Source organism: Balaenoptera acutorostrata, chromosome 9, assembly GCF_949987535.1.
Source record: "Balaenoptera acutorostrata chromosome 9, mBalAcu1.1, whole genome shotgun sequence".
Lineage (NCBI taxonomy): Eukaryota > Metazoa > Chordata > Mammalia > Artiodactyla > Balaenopteridae > Balaenoptera > Balaenoptera acutorostrata.
Window position 1 is genome coordinate 52,813,956 of NC_080072.1, and position 24,711 is coordinate 52,838,666.

Consider the following 24,711-nt stretch of genomic DNA (forward strand, 5'->3'; position numbering starts at 1 on the left):
CTGTCAACTTTTCCACAGATTTGAAGTTTTTTTCAAATAAAAAGTTAGAGGAAATGTCATTAGGTCAAAATTTCTCTTCATATTTCAATTCAATTCAGTAAAAATTACAAAATCTAAAGCTGGCTAACATATGGAAATTTCATTTTGTAAACCTCTATGGCTTAAGATAATAACTGTTATTGATTCTTATTATAGATACATTCTAGATAACTTGGGTTATAAAGAAAATTTCCATAAAGTTGGTCCTATTGCATGAATTTCTAGTACAAAATCTGAGCTGTGGTTGTATTTTAAAAGGCTTTTAAAAGACAGCTTGGGCTTCCCTGGTGCCACAGTGGTTAAGAATCCGCCTGCCAATGCAGGAGACACGGGTTCAAGCCCTGGTCCGGGAAGATCCCACATGCTGCGGAGCAACTAAGCCTGTGTGCCACAACTACTAAGCCTGCGCTCTAGAGCTCGCAAGCCACAACTACTGAGCCCGTGTGCCGCAGCTACTGAAGCCCACTCGTCTAGAGCCTGTGCTCCGCAACAAGAGAAGCCACCGAAGTGAGAAGGCCGTGCACCATAATGAAGAGTATCCCCCGCTCGCCACAACTAGAGAAAGACCGCGCACAGCAATGAAGACCCAACGAAGCCAAAAAAAAAAGACAGCTAAAAAAAAAATCTGGCATAATAAAAAGGTTAAGTAGTTATCCTAATGAAACAGTAAACGTTCTCATATTGGCAGAGTTTTTACAGTGCTTTTCCAAAGGGAAGAAGGTCCTCCAACTACCTTACCTTATACCCTTTCCCAGAAAAATGGGACTTGGATTATCTAATATTATATGCAAAGGTCCCCATAATTCATCACTCCCTTTCTAATATGGAAATCCATTATCTAGCAAAGCTAGGTTACAACAATTTGCAAAAAAAAGGAAAACTATCACAATAAGAACACGAGGGACCATCTTATACATGTAAACATAGATTGGGAACTATTTTCATATTTCTTATACGTGTAAACATAGACTGGGAAGTCTTCATTTCTGGAGACCAGTGCATCTGGTCTCCAGAACTAGCTGAGAAGAAGGGAAGAAAGAATGGTTATCACTCCGTTCAAAAATGAAGGAAAAAAAGGTCAGAGAAGTCAAGTAATCTTCCCATTATCATTAATTTGTTGTATTTCAGACTGAAAACGCCTTTCCTTGAATTAGTATCCCACTTCTTGTCCATAAACTGAAAAATATGTAGTTAGTGGCTACGGCAATAAATACAAAAAAAGGCAATTAGATATCTTTTCCCATACCAAAAAAAAAGTCCAATATGGATATATTACATTATAGATATATATATATATAAAATATTATGAATATTTTACTTTGCAACACATTCCTCAGTCTACAAAAGAAAGAAGCCGTTAGGAGTATCCTTTCTTTAATGCCTCGCTGCAAGTTTCAACTTTTTTTTCAAACAATGAAATCTCTACAGAGCCTGGGGGGGAAAAAGAACATATCTCATCAATTCTATTAACAAGATACATTTTTTTTTAACATTTTAAGATCTCTGAAATCAGGATGCATCTAACCATTGACAACATCCCTTAACTGCTGTCAGGATACAACAGAATTTGGTGGCTTGAGGAAACAACGAACTCCTACACATTTCCAACAACAAACACTTAAGGACTATCTGATCATTGTCAGAAAACCTTCCATTGACACCATCTGCTAAGATCAAGAAACTTTTCTGCATAAAAACTTAGAGAGTGGTATCAGCAAAGAGGAAAAATTCCTGGAGGAAATACTGGGAGACTCTGTCAAGAAATGCTGCATTCTAATGCACTAAGTGGTAGAGAGGTAATACAGTGTGGAAAAACAAGGAAATTAATGGCTCTGAATCTAAAAGTTATTCAGGGGCTTCCCTGGTGGCGCAGTGGCTAAAAATACGCCAGCCAATGCAGGGAACACGGGTTTGATCCCTGGTCCAGGAAGATCCCACATGCCGCAGAGCAACAAAGCCCATGCGCCACAACTACGGAGCCTGCGCTCTAGAGCCTGCAACACACAACTACTGAAGCCCACAAGCCACAACTACTGAAGCCCGCGTGCCTAGAGCTCATGCTTCGCAACAAGAGAAGCCACTGCAATGAGAAGCCCGTGCACTGCAACGAAGAGCAGCCCCCACTCACCGCAACTAGAGAAAGCCCACATGCAGCAACAAAGACCCAACGCAGCTAAAAATAATAAATAAATTAAATAAATAAATTAAAAAGAAAAGAAATAAATTGAAAAATTAACAGGGAAAACACTGAAAAATATCATCTAAAAGGCAAATATGACAAATAACAAGAAGAGTCAGCAAACTGGCTCTCCATAAATGTACTCAACTGTTCAAAGCAGAGAGACAAAGAAATATTCTACTTTATGAATATGAAATTTTGAAATATCTACTATTAGCTTCCTTATACAGTTTGCATACATTATTATATAGAATTATATAAACACAACCAGATATAATTTACCTGACAGACATTTAAAGAAATTTTTCAAGAGTAAATCTGACTGCTTTGTAAAATATAATTCAACTGCATCATGTGTATATGTATATACACATAAATACATATATCTATACATGTAACATATGTGTGTGTGTGTTTAACAGAAGAGACAGAAGTCTCAGTAGATCATTTAGAGTTAGAAAAGTAGCTGGGCTTCCCTGGTAGTGCAGTGGTTAAGAATCCACCTGCCAATGCAGGGGACACGGGTTCGAGCCCTGGTCCGGGAAGATCCCACCTGCCGCGGAGCAACTAAGCCTGTGCGTCACAACTACTGAGCCTGTGCTCTAGAGCCCGCAAGCCACAACTACCGAAGCCCGCACGCCTAGAGCCCATGCTCCGCAACAAGAGAAGCCAACACAACGAGAAGCCCGCACACTGCAAGGAAGAGTAGCCCCCACTCACCGCAACTAAAGAAGGCCCGCGCAGTAAGGAATACCCCACGCAGCCAAGGAAGGAAGGAAGGAAGGAAAAAATAAAGTTCCCTTTAAAAAAAAAGAAGAAAAGTAGCAAAGGCACTAAAATAGTGACAAATTATATTGGAAAGAGTAGGCTGGAAAGGAATGGCTTAAGAAGCTCATTTCTCATTTAATTAAGCAGTAATCAAGCAATAATGTCTAGAGTTGATAAATCAAGAATCAATTATATGCACATTATTTAAAGATATGGAAAAGATCACCAAAAGAACCAAAACAGGATTCATTTTTAATCTTTTCTCTGAGGAAAAAGACTGGCATTACATCAGAGGACTGCTACTTTTCATACAATTTAATGTACTATTTTATATTTTTAATCATGAACCAGTCCTATTTATTTGATTATTAAAACTTTACAATATGTTACAGAAGAATGTATCATGCAAAAATTTTCACTTTGTATTAAAAAAAAATTTTTTTTTTTTTTTGGCCACGCAGCTTTTGGGATCTTAGCTCCCTGACCAGGGATCGAACCCGGGCCCTCGGAAGTGAAAGCACAGAGTCCTAAACGCTGGACCACCAGGGAATTCCCTGTACTAAATTTTAAAAGCAGATCATATACTCTGATCCCAATGGAAGCATATCTATAAAGGGACTATATGAAAACATACCTGTAAACAGCATAGTAACTCCCTATTTTAAAGGTTTATTGAGAGAATTAAACCAGATAATATATGTAAAATTATCAGCAAAGTGCCTGGTACAATGTAGGGATTAAATCAATATTAGCTATCAATACTAGTATCTATTATATATGCAAAGAATAAAGGTCCAGCACTAAAGTTAGAACTAATGCTATTCATTATGTAAAGCACCTGATATATAATAAGCACTCAATAACTAATGGCTGAATTAATGAATTACTGAGTCTACCTAAGTTTTCAAAAATAGATAATTCCTTTTCTAAGACTATAAAATAAAATAAAGACAGACAGCTACCTGGTAAACTACAAAGAAATCAGAATAAAACTAAAATCAAAACCTAACAAAGTACAAATAAAATCATTCCCCAATTTTATTATTTATACTGATAATAACAATAGCAGCAGCAGCAACACAACTTACACTGATAACAGGAGTTATCATGTACAGCATTTTCTGGGTGTTAATTTTTCCTTCTAGTGTTCTCCTGTATTTTTAAATTTTGTAACAAATACTACTTTCATGATTTTTTTGGGGGGGGGATCAATTTTAGAATTCTACTCCACATGGAAAGTAATTGCTTACAAGGGCCAAAATTTCCAAATTATGTTAAACTGTTTTTGTATAAGGATGGGTAGTTATTAATTCTTAATACTCACAAAATGATATATCAACATAATTTTTCCTTGGCACATTTAGCTATCTGAGAGCAAATAAGATTCTAATTAAAATAAGTGCTTATGGGACTTCCCTGGTGGTCCAGTGGGTAAGACTCCATGGTCCCAATGCAGGGGGCCCAGGTTCGATCCCTGGTCGGGGAACTAGATCCCTCATGCCTGCCGCAACAGAGAGTTCACATGCCATAACTAAGAAGTCTGCATGCTGCAATCGAGAAGTCCGCATGCCACAACCAAGAAGCCTGCATGCCGCAACTAAGAGTCCACATGCTGCAACTAAGAAGTGCGCATGTCACAACTAAGAAGTCTCCATGCTGCAACTAAGAGCCCGCACGCCGCAACAAAGATCCCACATGCCGTAACTAAGACCCGGTGCAGAATGAATGAATGAATGAATGAATAAATAAATAAATATTTTTTAAAAAATAAAATAAATGCTTAAATTTCCCTATAAATAGCACCATATCATCCACTGAAAGCATGCCATTCTCTATCAACAGGGACCTAATGAGAAATAAATACCTGATTGAACAAAAATAATTAACCTTTCATAAAACTGCAGAGTATGGGATATATAAGGGAGAATGAGTACATATACTTGTAAAATGTATTCACTATTACTTATACTTGTAAATACTTTACAAATATTGTGACTATTATCTTCTCCCAGAATGTTCACAACCTTCTTTGTAGTAAGAAGCAAATTAGCTCTTCATTTGAAGATTCAAATGGAGTAAAAGGAGGATCAAAGTGAGAGAACCAAAAATAAGAAAAGGAGGATACAGGGATGCCAACACTTCTCTCCAACAAACATATCTGCCCTTAAGCCAAAGAAGAGGTATTCTAGGATGGGGACCTCCACTTCCAAGCTTACCTGTGCATACTCTCTTTCAATAGCAGCCTTCTTCTGACTGAATGTCCTAAAAACACAAATAAAAATTCGTTACCAAACATATAACAATAACTTTATGTACAGTTATCAACACACCCTCACATACTGCTTGGTAAGCTGTGTTGAGGGAAGGCACAATATGTCATTCACCTTATGTGCCTAAGAATACTGCTGACACCACAGACCCTGGAGTTAAGACAATCCACATTCAAATCCTAGCTCCACTACTTACTAGCTGTATGACCTTGGTCAAGTCACTTGACTTCTCTGTGCCTCAGTTTCCTTCTTGGTAAAATGGATATAGAAATAGTATCTATCTCATAGGGATAGTGTAAAATTTAGTTAATAACAATATATAAAGTGCTCAAAATAGTGACCAGCACAGAGTAAAAGACAGATATGTGTGTGTGTGTGTGTGTGTGTGTGTGTGTGTGTGTATGTTAGCTACTGTTATCACAATGGCTAGTGCATAGTAGGTAGTAAAAATGTTTCCTGAATATAATAATAAACATAGAGGGACTACAGAAAACAAGGTGAAAATCAAAATTTGATCAGCTTCTCAACATGAAATAGTCAAATCATTTCCTTCATTCCATTCTTTTACAAGAGTCACAAAACAAAGTACAAGGCCACCACATGTTATGGTATAATAAGAGCACCCTTTCCACACATTTATTATATTTCACAGATTCTACAGTAAATACTTTTCACATTTTAACATTTATGATATTGGTATTCATCTTTTAAATGATTGGCAGACAACTACTGAGCCCACGTGCCACAACTACTGAAGCCCGCGCACCTAGAGCCCGTGCTCCGCCACAAGAGAAGCCACCTCAATGAGAAGCCCACGCACCGCAACGAAGAGTAGTTCCCAATCGCCGCAACTAGGGAAAGCCCACACACAGCAACAAAGACCGAATGCAGCCAAAAAGTAAATAAATAAATAAATGTTCTTTTAAAAATAAATAAATAAATAATGATTGGCAGTATTTTTTTCTATCTTAACAGTACATGAAATAACAGTGTACCTTACAAACCACAGGCAAGGTAGAGTCAATGAAATATGATAACATTAATAATTTATTTTGAGTAGTCTGAGTTTAAAGACTTTTCTGTGAGGTGTCAGGTATCCGTGCTCTTAAAAGCACTTCATTAAGGCAGAGATATCACAGTAAAAGGTGAAAAATATAAAGAAAGAGCTGGAATAGAAAAAAAGGCAATAAACCAAAACTCCCCATTTTAATAATTATTTAAATTTACCAACATGACTATTCACTTCTTCTATAAGAAATTAAAGTATTTAAAATTTTACTACATTTGTTTGGGATGGATAACTATTATTTAGCTTTAAAAAGGAAGGAATTTCTGACATATGCTACAACATGAATAAACTTTGAGGACATTACACTGAGTGAAATAAGTCGGTCACAAGAGAACAAATACTGTATGATTCCATTTATATAAGGTACTTAGAGCAGTCAAAATCATATAGACACAAAGGAGAATGGTGGTTGCCAGGGAGTGGGAGGAGGGGATCAGAGGAGTTATTATTTAATAGGTATAGAGTTTCAGTTTTGCAAGATGCAAAGAGTTCTGAAGATGGATGGTGGTGGCAGCAAAACAAAACGAATGTACTTAATAGCACTAAATTGTACACTTAAAGATGATTACGATAGTAAATCTTATATGTATTTTACCACAATTAAAAAACAAACAAAAAAAGAGTTGAGCAAGACCCTTTTCCTTATGGGGTTTGGTGCATTATAAAGCATTTAACACAGTCCTTTAAAATACAATTCGTCTACTCTCCTTAAGAGAAAACATATAAACTATATATTATATATGCATATATGTAAAGCACACTGTATACATGCATTTGTATACTGTATTATATATATATTTGGTGTATGTGTATATATATGTAAATTATGTGTGTCTGCATATACATATATATAATAGTAATGTAAGTTTTCTCTGGACAGTGGGATTACTGGCTTTCACTTTCTTCTTTTGATTTTGCTTTCTATATTTTCTGATGTTTTAGTTTGATGTTTGAAAAAATAAAGTCCTTATTTTAAGTAAATAAATGCACTTATAAACATATGCACAAACCTTTTTTACACCCATGTTGTTTTACTAAAATTGGACTGAGAAATTATTATGACTGTGTTACTAAATATATCTCCCCAGGCAAACAAGACTAATTAAAATGAACTCACTTAAACTTTAATCATTAAAAATCTGAAAACTTACCTGTATTTTGAAGGAGGTGGTATTTTTAATATTTTACAAAAGATGAAAGGAAATATTTCAGCTATTTATTTAGAACCCTTTTAACCTTAGATGTATCTCATCTTGAAATAAGAATGTTCAAGTGAAGTCTGCAAGAAAAGGGGAACTAACTCTTTTACTCTGAACATGCATATCAACTAATTTTAAAATTGTCAGTGCAATTTTTAGTTGTTGTTAAACAATTACATGTCTACTAAGTAATTTCTTCTTCTAAATAAAGAAAACAAATACAAGATCACAACTGCTCAAAATTTACATAATCAATATTAGGAAATCTATTTATTATAAACCACAGCAAGAGAACAGAGCAAAAAAATCTTCTGATAACCTTCATATAAAATATAAAGGCATTTGTTAAAATTCAATATCAGTTTCTCTTTTAAAATATTAATGGGTGCTATAATTAAACAGATGGACAAAAACAAGTGCTGGCAAGGATGTAGAGAAATGAGAACTCTCATAGAGTGCTTTTGGGAATGTAACACAGTACAGCTGCTTCAGAAAATAGTCTGAGAGTTCCTCAAAAGGTTAAACAGAGTTACCATAAGACCCAGCAATTATATTCCTGGGTATATACCCATGAAAACTTAAAACATATGTCTACACAAAAACCTGTAAATGAATATTCATAGCAGCATTATTCATCATAGCCAAAAAGTGACAACAACCCAAATGTCCATCAACTGATGAAAGGATAAGCAAGATGTGCTACATTCATATGGTGGTATATCACTCAACCATAAAAAGGAACAAAGTACTGATATATGCTACAATATGGATGAAACTTGAAAACATCAGGCTAAGTGAAAGAAGCCAGACATAAAATCCCACATATTATATGATTCCATTTATACAAGATGTCCAGAATAGGCAAGTCCATAAAGACAGAAAGTAGATTATCAGTTGCCAAGGTTTGAGGAGCTGAGAGATAAGTTTGCCATTATTCCAGTATTTTTCTTTTATTTAGGTAAGTTGATTATAAAGTTCAAATGGAAAAATAAACACTTAAGAATTGTTATAGGGGTTTCTCTAGTGGCACAGTCGTTAACAATATGCCTGCCAATGCAGGGAACACGGGTTCGAGCCTGGTCCGGGAAGATCCCACATGCCACGGAGCAACTGAGCCCGTGTGCCACAACTGCTGAGCCTGCGCTCTAGAGCCCGCGAGCCACAACTACTGAGCTCGTGTGCCACAACTACTGAAGCCCGCGCGCCTAGAGCCCATGCTCTGCAACAAGAGAGGCCACCAAAATGAGAGGCCCATGCACCGCAGTGAGGAGTGGCCCCCAGTCACTGCAACCAGAGAAAGCCCGTGCACAGCAACAAAGACCCAATGCAGCCAAAGATAAATAAATAAAAATAAATATTACAATAAAAGAATTGTTATAAACATTCTGAAAAAGAATAATGTTAAAAATTATCACCTACCCTCACCAGATAGTAAAAATTAAGTTTAAAAGCAACAGTAATTAAAACAGCTCGGTAATGAAATGAGCAAACAGAGATAATGAAACATAAGTCAGAAATACACCCAAATATACCCAAATACCAAATATCAATATAATAAATAAAAATTTAGTAACTAAAAAAGATGGCATTTTGATTCAAAGGGGAAAAGATGGATTATTTAGTAAATTGCAACTTTATAGGAAGATACAATGGTTAGTAAACAAAAAAGTTACAGAATAATATATATAGTATATTACTATCTTTTCATATAAAAATGTTTACATGTATATGCTGGATTATGATCATTTTGATACTTCTCAGTTACCACAGTCCATCAAATATAAAACTGTACCATTCAGAAATGCTACTGTGGTCCCCTTAGGAATCACTGTGATAGAATTCCCTGAAATATTTAACATGAAACTGGTCTAACAATGGTTCCTTATGAAGAAAGGAATTGGTCGTAGTGGTAAAAGAAAGACCTTTTACTGATTTCTTGTTTGTATTGTTTGAATCTATACCATGTGTACATGTATATATTTTTTACTGAGGTAAAATTTATGACATAAAATTAAGCATTTTAAAGTATACAATTCAACAGCATTTAGTGCATTTACAGTGTGTACAACCACCACCTTTCCCTACTTTCAAAACTTTTTAATCACTCCAGAATAATACTTCACACCCATTAAGTAAGTAATCATTCTCCATTCCCACTCCCCTTACCGTTGGCAACAACTAAGCTAATTTTCTGTCTCCATAGACTTGTCTATTCTGGATATTTCATATAGAAGGAATCATGTAATATGTAATCTTTTGTGTCTGGCTTCTTTCGCTTAGCATGTTTTCAAGATTCATCCAAGTTGTAGAATGTATCAATACTTTGCTCCTTTTTATGGCTGAATAATACTTCATTGTGTGGATATACTACAATTCATCCATTCATCCACCAATGGACATTTGAGTTGTTTCTACATCTTCAATAGTATGAATAATGCTGCTATGAACATTCGTTTATGAATTTCTATGTAGAACTAAGTTTTAAGTTCTTTTGAATGTATACTTAAGAGTAGAACTGCTGGGTCATATGATAATTCTATGCTTAAGTTTTTGAAGAACCATCAAACTACTTTTCATAACAGCTGTGCCATTTTACATTCCCACTGCATATTTTTAAAAATTTAATAGTTAAATGGAACAAACTAACCTTTCAAAATATATTCTATTACATTCAGAAGAATCCTATATGGCCACTAAAAAGAATGTGGTAATTCTGTATGTGCTGGTATAGAAAGGTAGCCTCAATTAACTCACGCAATAAACATTAACTGACTGGCTATCATGGAAAAGACACTGTATAGGTACTGACGATATAGCACTGAATAAGACAGATATCAAATAGGACTAACAGATAGTAAATAAATCATTATACAAAGAAATATTTAATAATAAATGGGATAATTTTAAATACTATGAAGAAAGCTACAATATATTACCCAGTATTTTTTAAAAGCTTCAGAAGAATATGTAAAGCAAGATCTCATTTTATCTTAAAAATATTAATAGATACCTCTATGTAATACAGGTATCTGTATAAATTCTGTATACCTGGAAAATACATATCGGGGGGGGGCCACTCAAAGAATATATCCAAATTTTTATTGGTAAAAGAAGGGAACGTGAGATTCTTTATTTTCTATTCTATGTTTTTTTTCTAATAATTAATATTTCTATAATTAGAAGAAAAATTAAAGATAAAAAAGCACTAATTTTCAATCAACTCATATAAATTCCATATCATATAGAAAGGAATAAGAATAAACCCATGCAACAATTCTTCAATAAAAATCTAATGTTCTAAATAATTTTCCTAAAATAAATCTGATCAAGCCACTTTCCTGCTAACATTTCTGAAATGGCTCTTCATCACTCCTGGAAAAAAATCTAAATTCCTTTAACATGACAGATGAGGTTACTTACTATCCAGACTTGACTGCTAGTGTGGCTTCATCTCTATAAACTCCTCCATTCACATCCTAGGCTAGAGCTAAGTATAGTAAAAGGACCTAGGCTCCTGCTTTCACACTCTAGCAAATGTGGTCCTTTCTGCTTGGAATTCCTTTCCCCTATTACTTGACCTAAGTCTCTTATCCTTCAAAACTTAGCTTAAACATGACCTCTCCTGAGAAATCTTCCTGAATTCCACTTGTGATTTAGACACCCTCTCTGTGGTCCTCCAGCATCTTATAACATAGCACGCACTTCAAGTACTGTAATTGTCTGTGAATTGACTATGGAGTTCCCTGGGAGCAATGAGTGTGCTTCGTATTTACATGTGTAGCACAGTGCCTGAAAACGGTAGTAGTTCAATAAACGTTTGCTGAATGAATGAAAGAACAGACAGAAACTCTATAATCACGTTTCAGACTCTTCATAAGTTTCAGTTAAACAGCTCAGTTAGGTTAGCTCCTGGGATAGGCAGAACCAAGATCACAGTCTATATCCATATGAACTAATTAAGTTTCTTGACCTTGGTCACAGATTATATCAGTTAACACAAACATTTTGTGAGCTTTAAAAACCAAGGAAGGGGACTTCCCCGGTGGTCCAATGGGTAAGACTCCATGCTCCCAATGCACGGGGCCCAGGTTCGATCCCTGGTTAGGAACTGGATCCCGCCTGGCTCGACTAAGAGCCCACTTGCCGCAACTAAAAGAGCCTGCATGCTGCAACTAAGACCCGGTGCAGCCAAATAAATATATAAATGTTAAAAAAAAAAAGGGGGGGGGGGCTTCCCTGGTGGCAGAGTGGTTAAGAATCCGCCTGCCAATGCAGGGGACATGGGTTCGAGCCCTGGCCCGGGAAGATCCCACATGCCGCGGAGCAACTAAGCCCGCACGCCACAACTACTGAAGCCCGCGCGCCGAGAGGCCGTGCTCTGCAACAACAGAAGCCACCACAGTGAGAAGCCCGCGCACCGAAACGAAGAGTAGCCCCCGCTCACCACAACCAGAGAAAGCCTGCGCACAGCAACAAAGACCCAACACAGCCAAAAATAATAAAAATAAAAAATAAATAAATTAAAAAAAAAAAGAAAAATACAAAATTAAATTTTGATAGAGGCTGGGTTACTTGAGTGTATGTATTTGTCAAAACTTAGCAATTGTATACCTAAGATTTATATTTCATTGTATATAAATTTTACCTCAAAATAAGAAACTATATGGAATACTGAACTCTAATGATCTGCATGCTGAATTATTTAGGGAAAAGCCTGGTAATGTGTACAATTACTTTGAAATAAATTTTAAAAATAAGGTGGATTGTTGATGGATAGAGGATGGGTAAATGCATAGATAAGTGACAAAATGAGTACACTGTATAGTACAATATTAACAGTAGAATTTAGGTTTGGGTGATGGGTGTTTACTGTAAAATTCTTTCAACCTTGTTGTATGTTTGAAGTTTTCATTAAAAAGTCACAAAAATATTTAGAAAATGAATGAAAGAAAAATAAAAAACAACCAAGGAAGGTATAAAGGTGTGTAATAAAGGTTTAGCTTCACCCAAAGAGAGGTCTGGCCTTTGCCCTTGGCTTTGGGAAGTAATCTCTAAACCTTTGGAATGTCATGCCTGATAAGAGTGTTTTTGTTTACCTGGGACACTTAGGCCATGCCAGATAGAAAATGCTAACAACAGTATGATTTATTGGGGGTCGGTGGCGGGGGGCGGGGCGGGAGGGGGCGCATGTGGTATCAGCTCAACTTCTGAAGGAGCTGGAGACCAAGGTCAGCCACATGGGCAGTCAATCTATCTAACTGACCAAATACACCTCTTCCCTTGGCTAATTTTAAAATATATCCTTTCACTATAATAAACCATAATTTTAAGTAAACTTTCAGTGAGTTCTTCTAGCAAATTATCAAATCCAAGGTTAGTCTTGGGGACCACGATCTTGCAAGTCATGTCAGAAGTGAGGGCGGTCTTGGAGGCCTCCAAACTTGCAGTTGGTATCTGGAGTGAGAGTTGTCTTGGGAACCCCCTAACTCTGTAATTCATCACCAGGATAAGCAGAACACCGAAGAACATTCAAACTATTAATGGTGGTAGTGGAGATGGGATATCAAACCCATAATGATGAATATTAAAAATAAACACACCCACCAGAATGGCTAAAATTAAAAATACTGATAATTATAAATATCAGTGAGGGTACAAAGCAATGAAACTCTAACATGTAGTCCATGGGAATGTAAAATGGTACAACCACTTTGGGAAAAAAATCTGGTATTTCTTATGTAACTAAACATACATCTATCTTGACATAAATTCTAATACTAGGCATTTACCAAGAGAAATGATAACAAATCTCCACAAAAACACTTGACAAAAATATTCATAGCACTTTTATTCATAAATAGCCAAAAACAGGAAACAGTGCCCGCCAGTGGGATAATAGATCAACAAACAGTGACATATTCTTACAGTGGAATAAAACTCAGCAATAAAAACAAATGAACTACAAGATGACCACCACATTTTTACTACTCTGAGTTCGCTGACCTCTTATTTTACAAACGACACTGTTTAAAAATAACTAATATCAGAATATAAAAAATAATCTGTTAGCACGGATAGCAAACTGGGGTAAGGGTACTAGTACTTATATTATCAGGACACTGACAACTCTTTCATAAGGAAACCTTTATAATTTTGCCCTGGAATACAACAGCTGTTTTTAGAGGTGTTATTAACACAAATATGGCAATAGCATTAAAATGATGACATGAGAATACCAAAAACAAAAAAAATTTTTAAACAAGGCAAGTAGAACGAACAACTGAAGCTATACAAGTCTGACAGAGAGAAAATTACTTGGCTCCTAATAAAAAATATTAATTCACCAACAACATTCATTGAGTATCTTCTGAATTTCAGGTATTCTACTAAATATGCACTGGGAATATAAAAATGAATGAGGCATAGACTCTGCTCTGAAGGGATTCACTAACATAAGGTATAATCAAATGATGCCAAGACCCACAAATGCTACAGGCATAGAATGAAAAGTAGAAAGTGTTCGTTCTTATTTCTTACTAATTAGGTAACCTTGGGCAAGTTAATTTTCCTTACCATGCTTCAGTTTCCTATCAATTAAGTAGGAATAAAAAGAACATCTACCTCATAGAATTATGAGTACATATTGATAAAGCACTTAGAACAGCCTTGGCACATAGTAAATACTAAAAAAGTATTTGTTAGCTAAGTGAAAATATCACATCTACAGCTTATAATTATGAAATTTAATCCAGTTAAAATATTTTGACTAACTGAATATGTAAAGCACTAACAAAAAACTACATTTTAAGTACTTCTGGTATTAGATAACAGAGCAAAGTCAGAATCTCCCTTCTCTCAGAAATTACCCAAAAGCAACAAACAGAATAAAAAACATAAATGCAAACATGATCTCCAATAAAACTAGGAAACATAAGAAATATAAGTGGAAGAGAGGCCTAAGGAGAGACAATTAAATTGGAGAAGGAGGGTAAATATAAGGCATGAGGTTCCAAAACTCAAAGGGGTGGGGGAGAGTACATTTCTTCAACTGCAACTTTCTGAGGTATAAAATTTAAACCACATTCGCAACAACAAAAACAGGGGACATGGGCTGGTAGAGGGACCTTTGTTTGCTGCTCAGTTTGAAGAAACAGAGGAGAAAGTACTAAATTAGAAATCACACAAACAATCTACACTGGCAGAAATTAGGCTGCTGGTGTGGCAAAAAAAAAAAATAGTGAGACAGCCTGCACTATGAACGGCCCTGCAGCAGCCATCTTCTCTGGCTGAGGAGAAAGAAAATAAATTCATACACTCAACCCTGGTCATAAAGAAAATTACTGTAAATTTGAAGACTGTAGCTACCCTAAGATACCTACTTCTGGTATCCTAAAAAGTTGTACAGGAAAAACCCTCTTCATTCAAAAATAACCCCAAAAGGAGCAAGAATAGATCTATGCAAATACAAAATTTTAAAAAGAAGAAAAAACAGCACAGGAAAAACAGAGTAGCTAAAGGACCCTCATGAGAAAAATGCTGCCATGGAGCAGATGAATTTTTAAAACTTAAAAACAAAAAACGAACAAACAAACAAAAACCCTAATGAAGCAAATACCACTTTCAGATAGAATTATAGAATGTCAAAGTCACAAGAAAATAGCAGTGGTGAAGTGGGCATCCTGCCTTGTTCCTTTTGGGGGAAAGCTTTTAGTCTTTCACTACTGAGTATAATGTTAACTTGTGGGCTTTTCATATGTGCCCTTTATCATGTTAAAAGTTTCCTTGGTGGGGGGACTTCCCTGGTGGCACAGCGGTTAAGACTCCAAGCCCCCAAGGCAGGGGGCCCAGGTTTGATTCCTGGTCAGGGAACTAGATCCCACAGGCATGCTGCAACTAAGAGTTCACATGCTATAACTAAGGAGCTCACCTGCCACAACTAAGACCCAGAGCAACCAACTAAATAATATTAAAAAAAAAAAAAAAAGAAAACAGGATTATTAAAGAAGTTTCCTTCAATTCCTAGTTTGAGTGTTTTTATCATGAAAGGGTATTGAATTTTGTCCCCTTCATGCTATTAATGGGTTTTTTTCCCCTTCATTCTATTAATATTGTATATTTCATTCCTTGATTTTCTTATGTTGAACTTTTGCATTCCTGGAATGAATTTCACTTTGTCATAGTGTATAATCCTTTTAATGTGTTGTTGGATTCAGTGTACTAGTATTTTGTTGAGGATTTTTGTATCAATGTTCATAAGGGATACTGATCTGTAGCTTCTTGTGGTACCTTTGTCTGACCTTGGTTATCAAGGTAATAAGGACATCATAGAATGAGTTAGGAGTGTTCCCTGATTTTCTACTTTTTTGAAGATTCTGAAAAGTATTGATGTTAGTTCTTCTTTAACCATGAGGTAAAATTCAACCATGAGTTTTAGTCCTAGACTTGTCTTTGTTGGAAGATTTTTTTGATTACTAATTCAATCTCTTTACTTCTCAAAAGTCTGTTGAGCATTTCTATTTCTTTTTGATTCAGTTTTAGTAATTTGTGTGTTTCTGGGAATTTATCCATTTCGTCTAGGTTATCCAATTTGTTGGTGTACAACTACTCATAGTACTCTCTTATAATCCTTTTTATTTCAGTAGAACAGGATGTAATGTCCCCACTTTCACTTCTGATTTTATTTATTGTCATCTTCTCTATTTCTTACACTAGCTAAAGGTTTGTCAATGTGTTGCTCTTTTTCAAAGAACCCACTTTAGCTTCATTGATTCTATTGTCTTTCTATTCTCTGTTTTGTTTATCTCTAATTTAATCTTTATTATTTTCTTCCTTCTGCTAGCTTTGGTTTCGGCTTGCTCTTTTTCTAGTTCCTTAGGTATAAAGTTAGGTTAATATGAGATCTTTTTTCATTTTTAATGTAAGTGTTTAGAGCTATAAATTTCCCAAGCAGTTTCACTGCATACCGTAAGTTTTGTTATGTTGTGTTTTTGTTTTCATTCCTCTCAAACTATTTTCTAATTTTCCTAGTGATTTCTTTTAACCCACTCATTGTTTAAGATTATATTGTTTAGTTTCCACATATTTGCAAATTTTTCAGTTTTCCTTCTGTTGATTTCTATAGTGTCATTCCATTGTGGTCAGAAAAGATATTTTGCATGATTTTGGTATTTTTTAATGTATTGATAGTTGTTTATTCCCCAACTCATGGTCTATCCTTGAGATATGTGCACTTGAGAAAAATGTATATTCTGCTTTGTTGGGTGGAGTGTTCTGTATATGTCTGTTGATGGAACTGATAGTCCAGACACCAACTCAAACATCTACGGCCAACTGATTATCAACAAGGATGCCAAGACCATTAGAGGCGGAATAGTCTCTTCAACAAATGGTGCCAGGACAACTGGATCTGCACACACAAAAGAAAGAAGTTGGACCCCTATCTCACTCAAAACATAAAACATAAAATGGATCAAAGACCTAAATGTAATAGCTAAAACTATAAAACTCTTAAAAGAAAGCATAGGAATATATCTTCTTGACCTTGAATTTGGCAACAGATTATTAAATGGAACACCAAAAACATAATCAACAAAATAAATATGTAAGATGAACTTTATCAAAATTAAAAATGTTTGTGTATCAAAGGAACTTATAAAGAATATGAAAAGACAACAGAATGGAATAATATTTGCAAATAATATATCTAATAAGAGTATAATAACCAGAATATACAAAGAACTCTTACAAATCTACAACAAAGAGACAAGCAGTCCAATTTAAAAATGGGCAAAAGTATTAAACAGACATTTGTCCAAAGAAGATATACAACTAGCCAATAACCATATGACAAGATGTCCAACAACATTAGTTGTTAGGGAAATGCAAATCAAAACCACAATGAGATAACACTTCATGCCCATTAGGATGACTATAATATAAACAAACAAAAACAAAATGGAAAAGAGCAACTATTGACCAGGATGTGGAGAAACAAGAACCCCTATACACCGCTGGTAAGAATGTAAAATGGTACACCTGTTGTGCAAAACTGTTGTGCTCGGTACTTCCTCAAAAAGCTAAACATAAAATTACTGCATACTGCAATAATTCCACTCCTCAGTATACACTCAAAAAACTGAAAATAGATGTTAAAACAAAAACTTGTAGACAAAAGTTCATGGCAGCATTATTCATAACAGCCGAAAAGTGGAAATGACCCAAATGTCCATCAAGAGATCAACGGATAAACAAAATATGGTATATTCATAAAATGAAATATTATTCATCCATAAAAAGTAATAAATACTGATATATATTACAACATGGATGAACCTCAAAAACACTATGCTAAGTGAAAGTAGTCAGTCACAAAAGGCCACTGTGTTAGTATGGTTCTCCAGAGAAACAGAACCAGTACCATGTGTAGATGTATAAAAAGACATTTATTTTAAGGAATTTGCTCATGGAATTATACAGGTGTTAAGTCTAAATTTTGCAGAGTGGGATAATAGGGTGAAGACCTAGAGAAAAGCTGATGCTGCAATTTAAGTTGAAGGCCATCAGACTGGAGACCTAGGAAAAAGATGATAATGCAGTTCAAGTCCGAAGGCCATCTCCTGCAGAATTCCCTCTTACTCAGGAGACCAGTCTTTTGTTCTAGTCAGGTCTTCAACTGACTAGATGAGGCCCACCCACATTATGGTGAGCAATCTGCTTTACTTAAAATCTACTGATTTAAATGCTAACCTCATACAAAAACACCCTCAGAGAAATATTCAGAATAATGTTTGACACAAATCTGGGCACCACAGCCCAGCCAACATATAAAATTAACCTTTACAGCCTCATACAGTATGATTCCACTTATATGAAATGTCCAGAGTAGGCAAATCAATAGAAATAGAAAGCAGATTGTCAGGGACTTAGGGGAGGGGTAACATGGTGAATGACAGCTTAATTTTAGTTGCTTTTGGGGGTGATAAAAATGTTTTAGAATTAGATAGTGGTGATGGTTGTATAGCACTGTGAATGTACTGGAAGCCACTGAATTGTACATTTTAAAATTGTTAAAACGGTAAACTTTATGTTAATTTTACTTCAATTTTAATTAAAAAAAAATTATTGATGTTTTCTGTGAATATATGTGGGCCCAAAAGTGAGAGTGAATGTCAGCATATAAATTGTCAGGTATCATAGAAGAGGGTCACCTGGTGTGTCAATGGGTCTCAAAAATAGATGCAAGAGGTGAACCCCAGAATTCCTAGGAGCTACAGAAGCAGTATGCAGCCAGAAAAAAAGATGACTATACGGATCAGGGAAGTACAAGGTCAGCCATGGGAAATCCACAGGAAGTGCAAAGAACCCACAGACATGCTCCAAAAATTTGGCAATCTAGATGAAATGGACAAATTCCTTGAAGGAGACAAATAGAAAATATGAGAAGCCCTACAACAATTTAAAAAGTGGAATTTGTAATTAAAGACTCATCTCTCAAAAGACAAAAACAAAACTCCAGGCCCAGATGGCTTCAGTGGTTAATTCTATCAAACGTTCAAGAAAGAAAGAATACCACCATACATAAACTCTTCCAGAAAGCAGAGAAAAAAGGGAACACTTACCAACTCATTTTATGAGACCAATATCATCACCACACCAAAACTTGAAAAGACAACACCAAAAACCAACAACAACCAGCATCAAAAAAATCCTGCAGCTAATATCCCTACAAACATAGATGTGAAAGCCCTTAACAAATATTAGCAAATCAAATCCAGCATTATATAAAAAGGATAATACATAATGACCAAATGGGGTTTATCTGAGCATGGTTCAACACTGAAAAATTAATCAATGTAACTCACCACAGAATAAAGGAGAAAAGCCAGATGATCATTCCCATAGATGCAGAAAAAATATTTGACAAAATTCAACATTATGAACTTAACCAAGGAGGTGAAAGATGAACACTGAAAACTTAAGATATTCATGCAAGAAACTGAAGATACAAATAAATGGAAAGAAAGCTCATGTTCATGGATGGGAGGAATTAATATTGTTAAAATGTCCATACTACACAAAGCCTATAAATTCAATGCAAATCAAAATTCCAATGGCATTTTTCACAGAAATAGAAAAAACAACCCCAAAATTCATATGGAAACTCAAAAGACCCTGAATAGCCAAAGCAATTCTGACAAAGAACAAAACTTAGAGGTATCACATGTCCTGATTTCAAACTATATTACAACGCCACAGTAATCAAAACAGGATGGTACTGGCATTAAAAAAGACATATAAACCAACAGAACAGAACAGAGAGCCCAGAAATAAACCAATACATAATTAGTCAACTAATATTTGACAAGGGAGACAAGAATACAGAGTGAGGAAAAGATAGTCTCTTCAATAAATGGTGCTGGAAAAACTGAATATCCACATACAAGAGAATAAAATTGGATGGGAACAACCTAAATGTCCATCAACAGACGAATGGATAAAGAAGACATGGTACACATATACAATGGAATACTACTCAGCCATAAAAAAGAATGAAATAATGCTGTTTGCAGCAACATGGATGCAACTAGAGATTATCATACTAAGTGAAATAAGTTAGAAACAGAAAGACAAATACCGTATGATATTACTTATATGTGGAATCTAAAATATGGCACAAATTAACCTATCTACAAAACAGAGGGACTTCCCTGGTGGTCCAGTGATTGAGGCTCCATGTTCCCAATGCAGGGGGCCCGTATCCGATTCCTGGTCAGGGAACTACATCCCGCATGCCACAACTAAGAGCTCACATGCCACAACTGAAATATCACACATGCTGCAACTAAAGATCCCGCATGCAGCAACGAAGATCCCACGTGCTGCAACTAAGACCCAGCAAAGCCAAATAAATAAATATTAAAAACAAACAACAGAAGCTGGAAGATGGCGAGTAGAAGGACGTGCTCTCACTCCCTCTTGGGAGAACACCAGAATCACAACTAGCTGCTGGACAATCATCGACAGAAAGACACTGGAACTCACCAAAAAAGATACCCCACATCCAAAGACAAAGGAGAAGCCACAATGAGACTGTAGGAGGGGTGCAATCAGAGTAAAATCAAATCCCATAACTGGTGGGTGGGTGACTCACAGACTGGAGAACACTTATACCACAGAAGTCCACCCACTGGAGTGAAGGTTCTGAGCCCCACCTCAGGCTTCCCAACCTGGGGGTCTGGCAACGGGAGGAGGAACTCACAGAGAATCAGACTTTGAAGCCTAGTGGGAATTGATTGCAGGACTTCAACAGGACTGGGGGAAACAGAGACTCCACTCTTGGAGGGCACACACAAAATAGTGTGTGCATCGGGAACCAGGGGAAGGAGCAGTGACCCCAGGGAAGACTGAACCAGACCTACCTGCTAGTGTTGGAAGATCTCGTGCAGAGGCGGGGGGTGGCTCTGTTTCACCGTGGGGACAAGGACACTGGCAGCTGAAGTTCTGGGAAGTACTCCTTGGCGTGAGCCCTCCCAGAGTTTGTCATTAGCCCCACCAAAGAGCCCAGGTAGGCTCCAGTGTTGGGCTGACTCAGGCAAAACAACCAACAGGGAGGGAACCCAGCCCCACCCATCAACAGTCAAGTGGATTAAAGTTTTACTGAGTTCTGACCAGCACAGCAACAGTCAGCTCTACCCACCACCAGAGCCTCCCATCAAGCCTCTTAGATAGCCTCAACCACCAGAGGGCAGACAGCAGAAGCAAGAAAAACTACAATCCTGCAGCCTGTGGAACAAAAACCACATTCACAGAAAGACAGACAAGATGAAAAGGCAGAGGGCTATATACCAGATGAAGGAACAAGATAAAACCCCAGAAAAACAACTAAATGAAGTGGAGATAGGCAACTTTCCAGAAAAAGAATTCAGAATAATGATAGTGAAGATGATCCAGGACCTCGGAATAAGAATGAAGGCAAAGATCGAGAAGATGCAAGAAATGCTTAACAAAGACCTAGAAGAATTAACGAACAAACAAACAGAGATGAACAATACAATAACTGAAATGAAAACTACACTAGAAGGAATCAATAGCAGAATAACTGAGGCAGAAGAACGGATAAGTGTCCTGGAAGACAGAATGGTGGAATTCACTTCTGCGGAACAGAATAAAGAAAAAAGAATGAAAAGAAATGAAGACAGTCTAAGAGACCTCTGGGACAACATTAAACGCAACAACATTCGCATTATAGGGGTCCCAGAAGGAGAAGAGAGAGAGAAAGGACCCGAGAAAATATTTGAAGAGATTATAGTCGAAAACGTCCCTAACATGGGAAAGGAAATAGCCACCCAAGTCCAGGAAGCACAGAGAGTTCCATACAGGATAAACCCAAGGAGAAACACGCCGAGACACATATTAATCAAATTGGCAAAAACTAAAGACAAAGAAAAATTATTGAAAGCAGCAAGGGAAAAACGACAAATAACATACAAGGGAACTCCCATAAGGTTAACAGCTGATTTCTCAGCAGAAACTCTACAGGCCAGAAGGGAGGGGCATGATATACTTCAAGTGATGAAAGGGAAGAACCTACAACCAAGATTACTCTACCCGGCAAGGATCTCATTCAGATTCAATGGAGAAATCAAAAGCTTTACAGACAAGCAAAAGCTAAGAGAATTCAGCACCACCAAACCAGCTCTACAACAAATGCTAAAGGAACTTCTCTAAGTGGGAAACACAAGAGAAGAAAAGGACCCACAAAAACAAACCCAAGGGGGCTTCCCTGGTGGCGCAGTGGTTGAGAATCTGCCTGCCAATGCAGGGGACACAGATTCGAGCCCTGGTCTGGGAAGATCCCACATGCCGCGGAGCAACTGGGCCCGCGAGCCACAACTACTGAGCCTGCGCGTCCAGAGCCTGTGCTCCGCAAGAAGAGAGGCCACGATAGTGAGAGGCCCGTGCCCGCAATGAAGAGTAGCCCCCGCTTGCCGCAACTGGAGAAAGCCCTCGCAGAGAAACAAAGACCCAACACAGCCAAAAATAATAAAAAAATAAAATTAAAAAAAAAAACCAAAACAATTAAGAAAATGTTCATATGAACATACATATCGATAATTACCTAAACGTGAATGGATTAAATGATCCAACCAAAAGACACAGGCTTGCTGAATGGATACAAAAACAAGACCCATATATATGCTGTCTACAAGAGACCCACTTCAGACCTAGGGACACATATAGACTGAAAGTGAGGGGATGGAAAAAGATATTCCATGCAAATGGAAATCAAAAGAAAGCTGGAGTAGCTATATTCATATCAGGTAAAATAGAATTTAATATAAAGAATGTTACAAGACACAAGGAAGGACACTACGTAATGATCAAGGGATCAATCCAAGAAGGAGATATAACAATTATAAATATATATGCACCCAACATAGGAGCACCTCAATACATAAGGCAACTGCTAACAGCAATAAAAGAGGAAATCGACAGTAACATAATAATAGTGGGGGACTTTAACACCTCACTTACACCAATGGACAGATCATCCAAAATGAAAATAAATAAGGAAACAGAAGCTTTAAATGACACAACAGACCAGATAGATTTAATTGATATTTATAGGACATTCCATCCAAAAGCAGCAGATTACACTTTGTTCTCAAGTGCACACGGAACATTTTCCAGGATAGATCACATCCTGGGTCACAAATCAAGCCTCAGTAAATTTAAGAAAATTGAAATCATATCAACCATCTTTTCTGACCACAACGCTATGAGACTAGATATCAATTACAGGAAAAAATCTGTAAAAAATACAAACACATCGCAGCTAAACAATACGTTACTAAATAACCCAGAGATCACTGAAGAAATGAAAGAGGAAATCAAAAAATACCTAGAGACAAATGACAATGAAAACACGACGATCCAAAACCTATGGGATGCAGCAAAAGCAGTTCTAAGAGGGAAGTGTATAGCTATACAAGCCTACCTAAAGAAACAAGAAAAATCTCAAGTAAACAATCTAACCTTACACCTAAAGGAACTAGAGAAAGAAGAACAAACAAAACCCAAAGTAAGCAGAAGGAAAGAAATCATAAAGATCAGAGCAGAAATAAATGAAATAGAAACAAAGAAAACAATAGCAAAGATCAATAAAACTAAAAGCTGGTTCTTGGAGAAGATAAACAAAATTGATAAGCCGTTAGCCAGACTCATCAACAAAAAGACGGAGAGGACTCAAATCAATAAAATTAGAAATGAAAAAGGAGAAGTTACAACAGACACCACAGAAATACAAAGCATCCTAAGAGACTACTACAAGCAACTCTATGCCAATAAAATGGACAACCTGGAAGAAATGGACAAATTCTTAGAAAGGTATAACCTTCCAAGATTGAACCAGGAAGAAATAGAAAATATGAACAGACCAATCACAAGTAACTAAATTGAAACTGTGATTAAAAATCTTCCAACAAACAAAAGTCCAGGACCAGATGGCTTCACAGGTGAATTCTATCAAACATTTAGAGAAGAGCTAACACCCATCCTTCTCAAACTCTTCCAAGAAATTGCAGAGGAAGGAACACTCCCAAACTCATTCTATGAGGCCACCATCACCCTGATATCCAAACCAGACAAAGATACTGCAAAAATAGAAAATTACAGACCAATATCACTGATGAATATAGATGCAAAAATCCTCAACAAAATACTAGCAAACAGAATCCAATGACACATTAAAAGGATCATACACCACGATCAAGTGGGATTTATCCCAGGGTTGCAAGGATTCTTCAATATACGCAAATCAATCAATGTGATACACCATATTAACAAATTGAAGAATAAAAACCATATGATCATCTCAATAGATGCAGAAAAAGCTTTTGACAAAATTCAACACCCATTTATGATAAAAACTCTCCAGAAAGTGGGCATAGGAGGAACCTACCTCAACGTAATAAAGGTCATATACGACAAGCCCACAGCAAACATCATTCTCAATGGTGAAAAACTGAAAGCATTTCCTCTAAGATCAGGAACGAGACAAGGATGTCCACTCTCACCACTATTATTCAACATAGTTCTGGAAGTCCTAGCCACGGCAATCAGAGAAGAAAAAGAAATAAAAGGAATACAAATTGGAAAAGAAGAAGTAAAACTGTCACTGTTTGCAGA

General features: G+C 36.5%; 1 protein-coding gene across 1 annotated transcript in view; it reads right to left on the minus strand.

Annotated features, from left to right (window-relative positions):
- The window catches only part of FCHSD2 (FCH and double SH3 domains 2), a 313,606-nt gene that overhangs the window by 243,285 nt on the left and 45,610 nt on the right, over positions 1-24,711 (minus strand). Inside the window, exon 3 of the mRNA XM_007173694.2 lies at positions 5,203-5,248. Coding sequence (XP_007173756.1) covers positions 5,203-5,248 — 46 coding nt within the window. The remainder of the gene's footprint in view (positions 1-5,202; positions 5,249-24,711) is intronic.